Raw genomic sequence first — 17,167 nt, 5'->3', positions numbered from 1 at the left:
TCTTAATCTATTCCAGGGGATACATCTCATTCTAATGGTCTCATCTGGCCACTGAGGATGAGATCTGGATAGTCTCAGATGTCCTCCGACCTTCCTGTGACCTCACACGGTTGCTCTCCAGTTGGCAAGGCTTCGATTCTCCCTCCATTCTCTTTGGCCCTTTCTGCCTTTCCCCCCATACCTTGCTCTCAGCTCCTTGCTCAGCAAGGTGATAGTGACTTATATGAGTTATGCTGTATGTGGAGGCACTTGCACTCAACACAGGCCTCCTCAGAGGATCTGGGGGGCAGGAGAATACGTATCTGAAAGGATGCAGAGTTTAGGGTCACACAGGTTTAAATCTACAGTGTTCCCAGAAATATTTTTAAATTTCTTTTCACCTGCAAGTAACCTTGGGGGAATGCCATCTACTTCACAAAGGTTTGGTGTGGAGGTAAAATAAATGTATAAGTACAACAACACGTACAATTTAGCAGCTCATTAAATTCCAATTTCTGCCTTCTTTTTACTTGTTCTAGAATTTGCTTTTTTGCAGTGATGATCATCAAAATATCTAAGAACTCTTTAGCAGGGCACCTTCCGATGAGAATGGCCCGTCCCTGTAGCTAGAGCCGCATCCAGAGGTCCCCTTGCTATGTCAGCATGAATCCTATGGCTGGATGCTGAGGACGTCGGGGGCTCTTCAGGAAGGGGCCAAGTTAGTGGTGGGGGACCCTCTAGGGACTTGGGAATTTAAGTATTAAATTACTGGTAAGGCTATTCTGGTTTATACAGTCTGAGTGTCAGTCTGCCCTTTGGTGATCTTATGACCATATCTCAGAAAGTCAGCAGAGTGCTAGAGAACCTGGTCCATACTGCACTGCAATCAGCTTTCCAATATAAACCCCTTATATTGGGACATGCTTATATGGGTCACACTCCTTGGCTTCTCCTGTCCAGTGGGTTCTGGGGAGCCGAGTCCCCCTAGATTCCCCAGGACTCCTCTCCCGTTCTTCCACTAGCATTAGGCTCAGCCTGGGGGCCATTATGAAGGCGGTGATCCCAGGAGAAGCAGCATTAAGAGACACCTAGCAGAGAAGTCAACGTCAAAGGCAAGAACAAGAAAGGTGAGGGAGAAAGTAGGGATGTGTGTGTGTGTGTGTGTGTGTGCATGTGCATGTTGGGGGTGCGAAGAAGAACAGAGTTCCACGAGAGCAGGAACTGAGTTTTACCGACTCCGTGGCCCCAGGTCCCAGCACAGTGTCTGACATACGCTTGTTTCTGTGCTGCCTGAATGAGGAATTAACTCTCCCATAGAAGTCCCGTTGCTGTAGTGCTTACCGATTACGCTGGAAAGGTGCCATCGGCAGGCGAAAGTCAGCTCTGCCCTCCCTAAAATGCAGCAGGCTGTCGGTTCGCTACACACTAAGAGATGCTGCCCCCCCCGGGCAGCTGCCCTGTGCCTCACCTTTGCGGCTTTCGCGTTCCGAATGGTAATGAGCTGCTGCGCGATGACAGACAGGACCTCGATGTCAATTCGATTAAACTCATCAAAGCAGCACCAGGCCCCTGACTGCGCCAGGCCGCTAAAGAAGCGCCCCATCATCTGAAATCAAAATAATCCCATTCAACTTTGTATGACATAACTGAATTCTGAGCTAAAATATTAAAAAGAAGCAATGCGCAAATAAGCAAGAGCTTTATGTGACTACTGGGCTGTGTCAGAAATTGGCACCTTTCTAGGAGAGGAAACAGCTTTTTGTCTTTCTAAAATGATTTGAAGCTAATTTTTATTTTTAAATACCATGACAACCTGACCAACTTTCCTGCTTTTTCATAACCTTCACTCACCTACGTAGGTAAGTACTTGACAGGTTCTCAAAGAAACACATGGCATAGATACACTTAAGGGCTTTAAAAAACCTTGAAGAATGTTCCAAACGGAAGATTTCATTGTCTTTTTTCTCTAAGTAAGATTGTTTATTTCCTAGTTTATTTCCTCCTTCTGATGTTTAAACAGTTCCTATGTTGTTTTATCTTCAGCAGACTCTGAGAAAATCAGTTCCCCATCACTAATATGATACCATATTTTTAAAAAAATCTTTATTATTGAAAGTTTTGCAGATGTCCTATTTTTCCCCCATTGACCCCTTCTACCCTGCACCTGATCCCCGCCCCAAGCCATCACCCTATTGTTGTCTGTGTCCATGGGTTATGCATACATGCATATAAGTTCTTTGGTTAATCTCTTCCCACCCACCCCCTTCCCTCTGTCTCTGGATCTATTTTGTTCATCAGTTTATTGTGTTCAGATGCCGGGATAGTACCTTGTAGTCCAAACCATCCGAACAATTAAAGACCACACACTGGATGGCAAGAGCTTTTGCTAGGTCTTTGGTAGTCTCAGTTTTCCCAGTGCCAGCGGGACCAGCTGGTGCGCCTCCCAGGTCGAGCTGCAAAGCCCCCATGAGGCACAGATAGCAGCGATCCTAAAGACATCGATAAATTGTCATTATTGAAGGGAACTGACTGTAGCCACAAAATCGTAAGTCCTTCCCTTTTAAAGATTTTGTAGTCATTGAAATATGCTCAAAGATCCAGGCACATAATTAATGCAAACCTCTGCTTCGCAAAGATATATTCACAGTAAATCCTTTCAAGAGTTAATGTTAGACAAAAGTTTTCCAGACTTTTTTGATAAAATAAAGTACTCATATTTCAGCATTAACCTAAGTGACCAGTAACTTACCGTGAGAGGAGTAATAACCAATCTTGGGCATGCACCCAAATATTCATAGGCATAAGTGTACTGAGAGAGCGCCATTCTAGCCACACAGTTATCTATGTCTGTGTACCAATAATAGCGCAGTTGTCTCTGCCAGTCAAAGGATTCGACTTCTTCTACCTACATAAGTGATAATAATGATAAGCACATTAGATGCACTAATTTCAGAAAGTAATATATGATTTTACTTAAATGAAACAGGTACCTTGGCTTGAATAAGTTCGGTGACAATGTCTCTTGCATGTACATCAATAGTAATTAAGGCAGTTATGATGTTTCTGTGTAATTTAGAAAGATGGCCTCGAACCAGTGCTGCCAGGGCATTTAATCTCTACAAAAGTGAAATTAGTATAATGAACTTTCAAAAATCAGCTTACATATATTAAATTTGGAGTCGACATTTCCCAAAACTATCTAATTTTAAGAATCTATGATTCTATGACCAAAAAAGACAAGTTTAATTTATTTAATTCCTACAACACTTCTATGACATTCATACTGTCTCTACCCCCATTTCCCATGAGAGGAAACTGAGAGTCAGAGAAGGTGAGTAACTTAGTGGCAGTCACACAGTTATGGAGTGGTAGAAATGAGACAAGTAGACATTCGCCTAGGAAAAAAAGCCCATGCTCTTAACCACCATGTGGTACTGTTGCTAGAGAAGACTGTTTTTCCCTAAAAATTAAATGAGATTAAGGTAATATACCTCATTTTGGGGGTAGTTATTCTTTTGATAATCAGAAAATGTGAGCATTTTAAGCAAGCCAAAGGTTGATTAAACGAAAGCATTTTTGATAGGTTGAGCTCCTGATTCTCACCTACATAGTTAAATCTTTTCCAAAGAAGAGCAACTGACACTTTTCAGTCCCGAAGGCCTTGAACTGCTGTGCTGAGTTCTCCATAAATCATAATCAGGGACCCACCTCCACACAGAGGTCAACAGGACTTTCTTAGGGAGTCTTTTCTCTTCTCTGGGCTCTTTGACATGAAATACTATTGAGGACTTCAATTCTACTGAGGAGCTCCTCCTCTTTCTGTTTTAAGGGTGATTCTTTAAAAATGCAATGGTGCTCAGAAGGAGAACTGAATTTGGAGTAAAAGATTAGGCAGAGCTATAAAACGGCAGGTCCCAACTATAGCTTAAAAATTCTTGTAGAATGGCATTTATATTCATTCCATTATTTATCATTTTATTGATAGTTGCCTGAGGGTTCTAAAGCACATCCTGAGCCTAAGAAGAGACATGGCAGAAATTTTGGGGTTTCCCTGGATTGAATAAACTGTGAGACAACCGGGACCCAGTAAATACAATCTCTCCTTAAACAGTGCAAAATTTATAATCCTGATGTTTTCCTCTTAAATTGTTTTTCTCTATTTTTATAAGTATTCACATAAAATAATACACAAACACCAAGGTAGTGGCCCTAAGAAAACTTGACCATAAATGGTTTTAGTGAGAACCCCAAAGCCCTGTAAGTCACATCAGAGCATTGCATTTGTGAAAGGGAACTTCTTTTAACCATGCTAATAAAAGCCACTGAGACCATCTTGCCCAGCAGTATGTTCAATGTCACCCTGTTAAAAATCTCACCTCAAAGCTGACTCTTTCAAAAGCTTCCAGGGCCTCTAAACGATTCCCATCTCTTTCCAAACACTCAGTCAAATCGCGGCACCAAATGACTTGAGAAATGGTCAGGATCACCTGCATGGCAACATCTTCCTTGAGAACGTGATACATCTCACTGAAATGGGAGTCAGAGCTGGAAACTTAAGGAGTGTCACTCACCTGAGAAGGGTGGCCAGCTATCACCCAGTCGGTCCTCAGCTTCACCTGATAGTCGGCGATGGCAGCTTTGCACAGGCGACGCAGAGACGAGAACATGGCTTCTTCCACTTTGCCGAGCCATTCCTCCACGTTGCCTCGGGCCTTGAGGCCTTTTCCCAGGCTAACCTAGAAAACAGTCAGAGCCACGACAATATGGCCCATGTGGGACTTGTCGGCTGTCCATCCTCTGTCCTTCAGTAGCGGAACGCTGGGCCACGGAAACGCTGGGCCACGGAAACGCTGAAGCCTGACCAAAAAATCCTGGAACTTTCTATTGCTACCCCACTCTGTACCTCTCTTTGCCCCCTCTACTGATTGCTGTATTTGACTGCTTCCCTTTGGGACCAACTCCCTGCAAGAGAAGTCTACGTGCCCTACATAAATTCCTTCACTTTCTTTTCCTGCTCACTGCCATCTGATTGTTGGCCCCAAGCACTCCTCTAACCTATCAAGGTCTGTAAGGTTAGCGACATTCTCCCAACTGTCAACTTCAACTGGCAATTTTCAGTCCTTTTCATATTTCTCTTGAGTTTCCAGTGACCTGACTGCTTGTCTGAATCTCCTGCATCTGTCCTTCTTCTACCCTCCCTTTAAATTTCATGTTTCCCCTGGATCCTAACCACGGTCCTCCCTTCTCTCTTCTTCTGCACTAGGGGTGAGCAAATTCTTTTGCAAGATCAATTCAGGACAAGTCAAATGTTGACAGGCTCCTTCACTCGCATAGAGACAGCACTGTGCTCTAACTGGGCTGAAACCCTTGGCATTTCCCTGCACAGGTCCTCCGTACGGAATGCTCTCCCTCCCTCGGCTCCCCTCCCTCTTCCTTGGCTGTCCCTGTGTGTATGGGCACGTGCGTGCACCTGTGTGTGAAGTCACTTGGTTCTGCTAATACATTCACTTGCTTGGTGTTCACCGTATGCCAGGCCCTGTGCAGTGCCCTGGAGACACCACTGCCAAAAACGAGAACACTTTCAGAGCAGGCATTGGGAATTGCTCTCAGTAATTTACATATAGTAACACTTGAAAATCTTCAACATCTCATTAATTATGCACTATTACTAACCCCCCTTTTATGGTTGGGACTTGAATCCAGGTGGCACAGCTGTAGAAGTGGTGCTCTTAACCCATCCACTCTTGTGCCTCTTGTGAAGTTGAGCAAGACATGGCTTCGCTTTCTCCACTGTTCCCAAGAACAGAGCACGTGCCTGTGTTACTGCGCTTACTGACCTACTTTTCAGTGTTTGCTTGACTATGTCTCCCCTAGACTGCTCTGAGGGCAGGAGTTTTAGCTTGGTTATCCCTGAAACCGCTGAGCCAGCAGAGTCCCAGTAGCAGGAGTGCTTGATGGATGCCTAGAGTGACAATGAATAAGCCTCTATCTTCAACCCTGGAAGAGTTTTCCTATAGGGACCTGAAGAGTATTATGCTAAGTGAAATAAGCCAGTCAGAGAAAGACAAGTATCACGTGATCTCACTCATCTGTGGAATCTAATGAACGAAATAAACTAACGAATAAAATAGATCCAGAGACAGGGAAGCGTGGAACAGACTGACAAATCTCAGAAGGAAGGGGGAGCAGGAAGAGATTAACCCAATAACTTAAATGCATATATGTATAACCCACGGACATGGACAATAGTGAGGTAGGCCTGGGGTGGGGGGTGGGTGAGGGTGGAAGGGGTTCAATGGGGGAAAAAGGGGGAAACCTGTAATACTTTCAACAACGAAGAAACAAAAAGCCTCTTACCCTTTCTCCCTCTGGAGACAGCATTGCTAAAATATCATTAGTATAAACTTTTTCTGGCTCTCCATCCACACCAGGAATTTTTCCTTCAGCAGGAGGCATGAGAGCAAACTCAAGCCTTGAGATGGAGTCGAAGCATTTCCTTAAGTGCGGCTGCACAGCTTGAGGATTTCGTGTCTGGGCCAAAATCTCCAGAAGCTCATCATTTGACAAGAAGTAAAACCTGGATTAAAATAATACTTAATATAACTTGAAAGTGAAGCAAAGCCTTATGTAGACTACACAAGATAAATTCCTCAGCCACATCTCTTCCCCATCCACTGATTTCCTAGACCTCCAAGCCCACTGGTCTCAGGATTCTAGGGATGCCATATGTCTCTAAATACAGTTGTTGTGAATATTAGTGCAGATGCATCTCGAACATCTAGAATTAGTGCCTGGTAAATAAAAGATAAATATTTTTCATAAAAATTGTAAAAAATGCAGGCTCTTGCTATCACACTGGTTTGTTCACGTGCCTGTGTTTCTTGTCTATGAGCTTCTACAGTGACGATATATTACTTGTTTTCCCTAGAAGCTCACCTAGTACCTCACACACACCTGGCAGTCAGCACATAATTTGTTGGCCAGATGGATGGCTGGTCACAGGAACTTTATTTGGTTCTGTGAATATATGCATGTGGGCCATACATGTGATTTTCTCAGAACCTATTCCACAGGGCCATTTGAAGGCATGAAGAAACCTTAGGAAAAAAGCCAGAGAAAGTGCATATCTGGACACCCAGGGTTCGAGAGAATCCCATGAGTCCAAGACAGGCCCCACATGGCAAGAGAGGGGGCCAGGTGGGAGCCAGGAAAAGTCAGGCTTTTCCTGTCACCTTCCCCCCCCTCCCTTCCCTTCTCCACACTGGAATTTGTGAAATAATCTCTTAGACAACTTCTACAGTCTTAGGTCACCCATTAACCTAAAGAAACCTGCTCAGACAACACAGTTCCCTCCAACTTTTCACATACACATTTGTGGACACAAGGACACGTGGGCACACACATAACACACACAACAGTGAAGCAATGCTGCAATCATAATCCTTCCAGCACCTTGGGTACTTAGCCACTTAAACCTTCACCAAATACGGCACCTTACCTTGAGATTTACACTCCCTAATCAAGATATTAGCTGGACTGCCATTATCACATATCTTTTGTGTTTCCCTCTGACTCCCTGATGTTTTGAGGTTATAGTTTGTTTTTAAGTATATCCTTTTAAATTAATGGATAGTCTTAACTATTAAAAAATATTATAGGTTATTTTATAAACTTACCTGGGAAAGATAACTCTTTTTGATTCTAAATATGCCTCTAGACACTTCTGAATCTGGTCAAGTAATGCATTATTATTTTGAAATGTCTCCAAGAGTCCTGTTCATTGAAAAATAAAGGTATTGGTAAAATTGTGTTACAATAAACAGAGAATATAATTTTAAGTGGAAATAAAATATGATCAGTTGTGTGTTTTTTATACTCATTTGAGGATATTTCTTTTCTATTGCTTTTCAAAGAGAGAGAGAGAGAGAAACATCGATGTGAGAGAGACACATCGATTGGTTGCCTCCTGCATGTGCCCCAACTGGGGCCAGGGATGGAGCCTGCAACCGAGGTACGTGCCCTTGGCTAGAATCGAACCCCAGACCCTTCAGTCCAAAGGCCGATGCTCTACCCACTGAGCCAAATCGGCTAGGGCTGATCACATTTTTAAAGCTTTGGTTTTATTTGGTAAAAACAATCTAATAAATTAAAATTTGCGGGGTTGGCTAAAATGATAAAGTATTAATGAAATTAATCTTAATCTTAACATTTACCATAGTTGAACAGAATTTAATTTGAAACATTTTTAGCTGGCATCCCTCCCTTTTGAGGGGCTGAGCGTGCACAAACCAGAGCCAAACAGTTGTCTTCTTGACCCTCCAAACAAAGCCATTCTCTGAACTTTCTTCCTCATGTCTTCTGTTTCCTCTGCCATCTTTAGATGCTGAAATTATGGCAACGGGATCCTACTTCTTTATCACTAAACTCTAGAACCTTAAGGAGCAAGATTCATGTCTTACTTAACTTTGAAGTTTTGGTGCCTATCACAGTCCTTGGCTTACGTGCCCATTCAAGAATCAAACCCAGTGTTTTCCATCGTCCCAAAGGATGTGACCAATGACCCAATCTAACGCCCAAGCCCCTCCACCCAAGCTCACCTCTCTGGACTCACCTCCTAAGCCCTTCTCCTTGTGCACATGATTCCAACCCACAGTGGCTTCCTTTCTAACAACTGTGCATCTAAGTACCCTTGTTCATCTCCCTGCCTTTAACAATACTCCTCAGGCACGCATACATGTCTCATTCCCTCGTTTCTACAGGTTTCTGCTCAAAAACCATTTGATCAAAGAGGCCTCCCCCTTTTCCCTCCCTCCCTCCTTCTTTCCCTCTCTCTCTCTCTCTCTCTCTCTCTCTCAGACACACACACACACACGGCTACTCTAGCCCCTTTACCTTGCTTAATTTTTCTTCATAGCTTTATCATCACCTGAAACAATATATACAGGTCCACACTTCTTTATCTGAAATTCCTAGGTCTAGTTATATTTTGGAATCAGATTTTTTTTATTTCAAAAGTTATATAATAAATCCAGTAGGGACTGGGGCAGCACTCTGTAATCAAACGCATTAATATTTTTGCAGCAAAAGATTTGAATATGCACATTAAGTGGATGTGGTAAGCAGAACTAAGGTCTCTCAGGGATGTCCATGTCCCAATCCCCAGAACCTGAGAATACGCTAGTTGATATGGAAAAAGCAACCTGGCAGCTGTGATTAAGTTAAGGATCGTGGGATGGGGAGATTATCGTAGATCATCCCATAGACCCAATGTGATCACAGGGTCTTTATAAGAGGGAAGGCAGGATGGTCAAAGGCAGAGAAGGAGCTATGATGACAAAAGCAGAGGATGGAGTGATGCAATTCCTGGCTCGAAGGGAACCAGAAGGCAAGGAATGTGGGCAGCCTCTAGAAGCCCCAAAGTTTTAAAATTTTTAATTCTATCCTGCCATAAAGCTTTTTCCTTTCTGTTTCTGTTTTATGGAAGAGTCTTTGGTCAAAAAAGATAGTCCAGCAGGCTCCCTCTGCATGGCAGGGCAGTTATCTGGGGGTATTTACCGGGACAGGTTATGTGTTGCCATTTTTGGAGCAAGCAGACTTGCTGAGGCTTGGCTCCAAATCATCAAGTTCAATAACCATGTATGTGCTGCAAAGAGTTTGATGCCACATCCCTAGAAATGGAACTTATTAAAACACATGTCAGCATTGAGATTAGAATTGCAATTAGTGGCAATATTTTTAACTGATTTTAATGAGTTGTTTAAAAGTAAGGTACTGAGCTCTGGCTGGTGTGGCTCAGTTGGCTGGAGTGTTGTCCTGTACAATGAAAGGTCATGGGTTCGATTCCTGGTCAGGGCGCATGCCTAGGTTTTGGGTTTGATCCCTGGTTGGGGTGTGTACGGAAGGCAATCAGTGGATGTTTCTTTCTCACATAGATGTTCCTCTTTCTCCCTCTCTCTCTGAAATAATAGGAACATATCTTCTGGTGAAGATTCAAAAAAAATAAGGTATGGAAATTTTTATGGTTACAAGTTTGTGAGAGCTTTAGCAGAATCGGCCAGTGGGAGGTAACTGTTATGTCTTGTAGTCAAAATTGTGAAATGGAAGCATGACCGACACTGCGGCGGCCTCCCCAAATTATAGAGGGCAAGCAGCGGAATAATAGCAGTTCGATCCACACCGCAAGAGCGTCAAATGTGCTACAACTATCTCCGGTCACCAGTGCTGACTAGAGTTAAGGGTTGAGTGCACCACTTATTATTAGTCTCTTCCAAGTGATAAACGTTTCAGATGATTGTTAAAGTCTTTTCGTTTGTTTTTAAGTTTTTGTTTTATACCTGGTTGAGTGGCCGCTCGAAGAGCGTTAGGCAGCCGGTTCACCTTCCTCATGATCTCTTTCCACGACTTATCCACCTGGAGGAACATCTTGGCCTCTGCAGGCAACTGCCTCTGAATATCTGGAGCATTGAAAATACTTTCCAGGTAGAGCCAGTTTCTCTGGCAGTTCAGCCACTCTTCCTGGGAGGAAAATAGGGACATTGTCAAATTTTAAAGCCACATGGAAAACATTGAGTACACTGAAAATAACTGTGTGGAGATTCGCTGTTTTTCCTTTTGGGGGCTTCTTGCAGGTCCACTGAAATGAAACCTCCTTAAAGGGTCCAAGGCTGCCTCAGCCTAATTTCAAGCCATTTTCTACTGAATAGAGTTCTAATGAGTCTATTGTGTGGTAATCAGGATGGAGCCAGAGAAAGAAGATTAAAATGCCCAGAGGAGACATTTGGGGGTGGGGTGGGGAGTGGTGGCAAGATGCTTATTTAAAAGAAATCTGAAGGGATGGGAAGTGAGAAGGTTAGTGACTATTTCCTAATATGGGGTATGGCAAAAGTAGGCTTACCATTGTGAGTATGCGAAACACGGTTTATTCTTGTATTATTATTTATTATTTATTGTATTATTTTCCATGTGAACAATTGTAAACCTACTTTTGCCTAACCCTGTATAGAAAGGGTTATCAAAAAAATTTTTTTCAATTACCTGTCTATTCTTCCCTCCCCCCCTTTTAAAAAAAGAAGTATGATTCATTTTCTTCAATCAAAAAAGTCAAGCCTGCTAGTGACAGAACATGTGGCAAATACAGGCGAATGGGAGGAGGAAGGACCTTACTCACTGCTTCTCCTCTTAGAGACAATCACTGCTAATCAGGGAAACCAGAAATGCAGCGTCAGAACTGACGTCTACAGACCTCACCCTTCTCTGTGCCTCCTGCCCAAGATCCATGAAAGAGTTTCTCACTTCTTACTCTAGATTCGGGGGTCACACATAAGCACTAATGTCAAAAACACTCCCCTGGTTTATCTCAGGTCCCACACTTTCTATTCTCTGGAGGGACCCAATAGTCAGCACTGGGTTCTTCCAAGGATGCTCTATGGAAACACGTCCTTTACTTTGATCTACAGTCCCTCCCTTCATAGGGCTCAGCCATTGGTACAGAAGGCTGGACGGGGGTCAGATTATAAAGTGTTCATTGAAGAGATGGACTTCTGAAAAAGATCTCTATGAAACAAAGTTGAAACAAATAGTTTCTTCCTACTAGCATCCTTGTTAGTTCACAGACAGCTCTTCATATTAGAAGACGTATCTAGAAACCTAAACATAACTAAATCAAGCAAAAAAGCTGAAGTCTAAGAAAGTGACTGGATGGGAACAAAGTGAGATCAGTGTGAGTGAGTTCTCTGCTTTGCTCTGGGGTAACTGGAAGTAGAATAAAATTAAAAGGTGTGTGCGCCAGAAGGAAAGGTGCCAAGGAGCCTTCAAGCAACAGCGAGTATTTTTCTACAACTATGAGGTTGCTGTGGCCAGACTCTTAAGGTGGCCCCCAGGATCTGCTGTTCACACCCTTGGGTGACCCTCTCCCCTTGAGTGTCAGGTGCTTGCTTACAGCCATGTAGAGAACACGGCAAAGGTCACAGGCTGTACACAACTATGTGTACATTCACCCTGCTGGAAGTCTTTCTCTTCCTTGCTAGATTGATGAAGTGTGTTGTCATGCTGGGGGAAGTCCACATGGGAAAAAACTGTGGGCAACAGTAGGAGCTGAGGATGGCCTCCAGGAAACAGGAAGAAACTGAAGCCTTAATCAGAGTCGCAAGGAAATAATTTCTGCCAGCAACCTGAGTGAGCCTGAAAGTGGATCCCTCTTTAGTTAAATCTCTGATAAGAACCCAGTCCTGCACCCCATCTTTACTGAACCCTTGTGAGACCCAAAGTAGGAGACCCAGGTAAGCCACACCTGAACTACTGACCCACAGAAACTGCGGGATAATAAACGTATATTATTTTATGCCACAAAGTTTGTGGTATTTTGTTTCGCAGCAATAATGACCAATATAAGGGTGATGGGACAATCTTGTAGAAAATAGCTCAATATATTTGCCTTTTCCTTACATTCTGAACATAAGATACCATCAATTAAATATTACATCTAAACTATATAATATTTAAGTGATTGAGCAAATGATTTCTAAGGTCCAGTGGCTCTCCAGTTCTCTGAATCCCTGAACTGAACTTATCCTTACTCACTAGTGTTTGATTAAACAAAGCAAGTTGTTTCTGCCAGTCATCCACTCGAGTCTTCAGCGGACCAACATAACGTGACGAGGCGATGGTGGCGACATTGATGGTGCTGTCATCAAGAAGGACCTTTAAAGAAAGACGAAAATGATGTAACATCAGGGGCTTGTGCTCTCAAAGATAATTACAGATATTTAATCCCAAGAGTCCATTTAAAATCCAACTTCTTGAGTGAAGCGTTTAGCCCCACCTCTGGTTCCCCCCCATCCACATCTTTCACAACAGCTTCTACGGCTTCCAACCCAGTATCACGTTTTCTCGAATGTCACGAAGGGATGTCTGACTGCCAAATCTTGGCCGTTTCTGTAATTACTAATGGCATGAGTTTTTATTTGGTTCAACACTCTCCTCTCTCTCTCTCTACTTTAAAATATCTGGTACCTTCTTCACACTATTTGGTCACCCAGGCCTTTATTTCTCAAAGTACTCAAAACTAGCAAAAGACAGCAACATTAGCTGTCTTTTCTATCCAATGAAACAACACTTTCCCTCAATTACCTGTAGGAAGAGGAAAACTGAACTCATTTCATATCAAGCTCTGAATGATTACAGATGGCTTTCCCTCTACCTCCACCCCCTCCTCCCCCTTGCACTATAGCAACCGTCACAGAACATTCGCATTTTAAAAAATGTGTCTGTTAATCTCAAGGATTTCAATTGCTCTGTTTAAATAACAAACTTCCTGAGGGCAGAAGCCCCATCACCTAGCATCACTTGGCCTTATTCTGACTTTCATCTGGGCTCTGCTCTCCGATCCACTGCCCAGAGTGACATCTGGCTTTGCTCTGCTGGCCTATACCTGGCAAAGCCATTTCGTCTCCAGTCCTGGCCTGGGTGCACCCTAACAGATCAGGGTTTTGCTTTCTGGTTGGAGCCATAAGACCCATATCCCTTTGCTAAACAAATGTGTCTTTGGATTTTAAGTCACGAAGAATATTCCAAACACAGGAGTTAGATTTATCTTTTTTGTTGTTGTTTAGAGAGCCTGTCATCTACTCCTAATCTCAAAAAATTCAAGTGAGTTTAGCTTCTTAAAGTGTGTACATATAAACCTGAAATACTCATTCATGTTTCTTTGCCTCATTTAAATGGTCTGAAATGCCTTTCATTCTCATCTATGTCTATCAAATCTTATTTATCCTTTAAGGCCCAGAGTGTCTTAGCTGGTCAAGGAAGGATTCTCTGATTACTTCAGCCACAAACAACCTCTGTTTTTCTAAATTCCTCAACAGTTACAGGATTACAACTCTTACATATATACGTCATTTTTATTACTTTGCTAAACAGTTCTCATGTACAAGCATTCATGTCAGTTATTCATATTCATACTTTGCTTTCCCAGTGAAGTTGTTCTTAGTTAGTTACTCTCATAGTTCATTTCTCATCATAATCTCCCATAAAAGATTTAGGACTAGGTCTGGCCAGAACCTTCACCATACGTTTTCAATAAACCAGTTACCCACCTGTATGTCGTCTGTGCCGCCTAGGATAAATACATCTTTGGTGTCACGGTGGGGCAGAACCACAAATTCAGTTGTTTTCCAGGAATCCTCCACCTTAGAAATAATTCAAGTCCATATCTAAGTTCATTTGTGTTTAGGTACTTAATAAATGCATGTGAAATGAAATAAGTGAAAACTCCGGAATAATCCCATTCTCCTCCTTTCCAGCTTTTTAAACTCTTAAATTCCTTTTCTCAGCTAAAGGATATTGATTTGCTTAATTTTATTGACTGATGTTAATACATACGAATGACTTGTGATACTTTAATGTGTATTTCTCCTATCACTTTGTGCTTTAATTAAAAGGAAAAATTCTTTTGACTCAGGTGATTGGTATGTACGTGTGAATTTTTAGGGTACAGACGTAAGTATACTAAGTAGAGAAGTCTTCTAAACATCTTTTGAAGCATTTCACATAGTCTTTACTGGTAGTTTGAAAGACAATGTATTTTGACATAAAATATATTATTTGGTAAGTGGTTCTTTATATAAGCATGCAAATTTCAAACTCTGTTGCCATCAAGTTTATGTTGGGCTAAAAGCTAAGTGGAAAGAAGATTATTTGTAATGGTGATAACAAATATAAGGAAACAACTGAAGGATGACTGATAATAAGAGGGTGAAAGCTGCACTGTTGAAAAATCTATCCAGGTAAACCAAAAGTTGGTGATATGAAAACCTTTACATTACCTGATATTTCATAGTTACCTTTTTAAGAATTGTTTCTAAGGCAGCTTCTCCAGAAGCCTGTCCAGAAATGTCCTGGATTTCTTGCCCAAAGTTGAAAACATGCAACTCAGAGAGCGTCTCTAAGGTTAATGGATTTTCAAGGTCCACTAAGGTGGCATCAACTGTTTGTTCAATAGCTGTCCAATGTCTAGGCTTCAAAGTTGGGTTCCTCAAGTCAATGATAACTGGAAGCTGGAAAACAAACACTCTCAAAGGCACTCTGCTTTTTATCTTAGAAATGCAGATTTTAACTTGAGAATGTAGAGATCTGCAAAGAACACCACTTAAACTCTTAGAACAAAGAAAAATCTGAACAAACTGCGAATTAATGACTTGTATGGAATCCATTAGAAACCCAAGTTGCAGGGTAATCAACTAACTCAAATTTAGTGACAGACTGGTACCCACAGTTTTCTCCACAGCAAGAAACAGAACCTGAGAATTTCATTACCTAGGACAGATGCCCTGATTGCCACTTAAGTGAGCAAGAAGACTTAGCTAAATTTTAAAAATAAATTGTTAAAGACTGAGTGTGGGGTAGCATGAAAGTGTGAAGTACCTGGAGGCTACAAATATAAAGGTGTTCATAGAAAAGATTGGGGAGACTCTTAAGCAAGCCTACCTTATGGCGCTGGCAGGAGAAGGCAACAGCAGCCACTCTTGTAACTAACCAACCAATCTCTCCTAACTTCCTTCTGGGACAAAAGACAATGTCAGAGAAGGGAGGAACAAACACCTCGGATATTGGTGATAACTCATGGTGGGTATTTGTATCTATCAGGAAGAACAGAACAGGGACACAAAAGCTCTACCCTTGGGGGAGGGACAGAAATACACTTTAGGCTCATTACTACAGAGAGAACAGGCAGGAATACCTTGGAAGGTAAGAATCTTGAGAACAAGGGACACAATGCCTTGTTACGACAGAGATTTAATCAGAATATGAGGGAATGCCCCTTTTCATTTCTCCTACCAGGTTAACTAGTATTAAGTGGAAAAAAAACCAGTAAAATACAGAGTGGAAAGCTGCAAGAGAGATTCTTTTTGGGCATAACACAAAGGGAGGCCACAAGGTCCGGGGAAAACAGAAACTGAAGCAATGATCTTTGGCAAACCAGATCAAACTGTAAGCATAAGGTATCACTGGGACAATTTAAAGGCTGTGGTATACTGAGGATAACTATAGGATCATCAAACCTCAAATCTACCCCAGTTCCAAACTAGGTTTAACGTAGCATGCCACACAAAAAGCCAAGTGGAAGGAAAGGCGTTATTTACTATATTACATAAAATATATTTGGTTTGTAACCAAAATTTAAGAAGTATATTATAAGGCAAGAGAAACATATACCCAAGAGACAAAAAATCATCAGAACCAGACTCAGATATGACACATGTTTTAGAATTAACAGACAGGGAATATAAAATAAGTGTGATTAATATGTTAATTGTTTTAACAGAAAAGGTAGACAACATGTAAGATCAGATGGAAAATGTTAATAGGAAGATGGAAACTATAATTAAACAGATGTTGGATATAAAAAAGAAAGTAAGAGAGAAAGAATGCCTTTGATGAGCTTGAAACAGCTAAGGAATCAGTGAACTTGAAGGTAAATGAGTAGAAATTCCCCAAACTGACACACAAAGAGAAAAATTAGTGTTCCCTTCCTCCACTGAAAAAACTCATAACAGAACATGCAAGAGCTGTGGCACAATATTAGATGGTCTAAAACACATGTAATAAAAATTCCAGAAAAATAAGAGAAAGAAAACAGAGCAGAAGAGATATTTGAAGAAATAATGGCTGCATTTTTTCTCAAAATTAAAGACAGAACCCAAACCAGAGATCCAATAAACTCAGAGAACACCAAGTAGAATAAATATAAATAAATAAAAAAGCAAACCAACACATACCTAGGCATATTGCATTACAAACTGCCAAAAATCAAGGAAAAGATAAAATCTGGAAGGCAGCCAGACCAAAAAAAACACGTTATCCACAGAAGATCAAGAAAAAGAACTGCAGTTGATTTCTTGTTAGAAACCATACAAGTAAGAAAAAAACAAAACGAAACTAGTCAGTTTAGAATTATATACCCCGTGAAAATACCACTCAAAATAAAATAAATAACAACTTTCTCAAAACAAAAGTTTAGGGACTTCATTGTTGGCATACCTATTCAATAAGAAACATTAACGAAAGTTCTTCAGACAGAATGAATATGCTATGAGCCAGAACCTTAGATCCATACAAAGAAATAAAGAACACTGGAAATGGAATAAAGGTAAAATAATTTTTTAAATTTCCTTTTGTATTGTCTTAAAAG

At 41.5% G+C, this 17,167-nt stretch overlaps 1 protein-coding gene across 1 annotated transcript in view; it reads right to left on the bottom strand.

Moving 5' to 3' along the window:
• The window catches only part of DNAH6 (dynein axonemal heavy chain 6), a 174,706-nt gene that overhangs the window by 103,394 nt on the left and 54,145 nt on the right, over positions 1-17,167 (bottom strand). Inside the window, exons 19-30 of the mRNA XM_016202528.2 lie at positions 14,820-15,032; positions 14,073-14,165; positions 12,559-12,678; positions 10,314-10,494; positions 7,656-7,752; positions 6,337-6,556; positions 4,551-4,715; positions 4,356-4,466; positions 2,970-3,095; positions 2,729-2,884; positions 2,307-2,468; positions 1,448-1,585 (exon numbers count right to left, since the gene is read on the bottom strand). Coding sequence (XP_016058014.2) covers positions 1,448-1,585; positions 2,307-2,468; positions 2,729-2,884; positions 2,970-3,095; positions 4,356-4,466; positions 4,551-4,715; positions 6,337-6,556; positions 7,656-7,752; positions 10,314-10,494; positions 12,559-12,678; positions 14,073-14,165; positions 14,820-15,032 — 1,782 coding nt within the window. The remainder of the gene's footprint in view (positions 1-1,447; positions 1,586-2,306; positions 2,469-2,728; positions 2,885-2,969; positions 3,096-4,355; positions 4,467-4,550; positions 4,716-6,336; positions 6,557-7,655; positions 7,753-10,313; positions 10,495-12,558; positions 12,679-14,072; positions 14,166-14,819; positions 15,033-17,167) is intronic.

Source organism: Miniopterus natalensis, chromosome 13 (genome assembly GCF_054644295.1).
Source record: "Miniopterus natalensis isolate mMinNat1 chromosome 13, mMinNat1.hap1, whole genome shotgun sequence".
Lineage (NCBI taxonomy): Eukaryota > Metazoa > Chordata > Mammalia > Chiroptera > Miniopteridae > Miniopterus > Miniopterus natalensis.
Note: the sequence above shows the minus strand (reverse complement) of the source record. Positions and strands in the feature narration are given on the sequence as shown.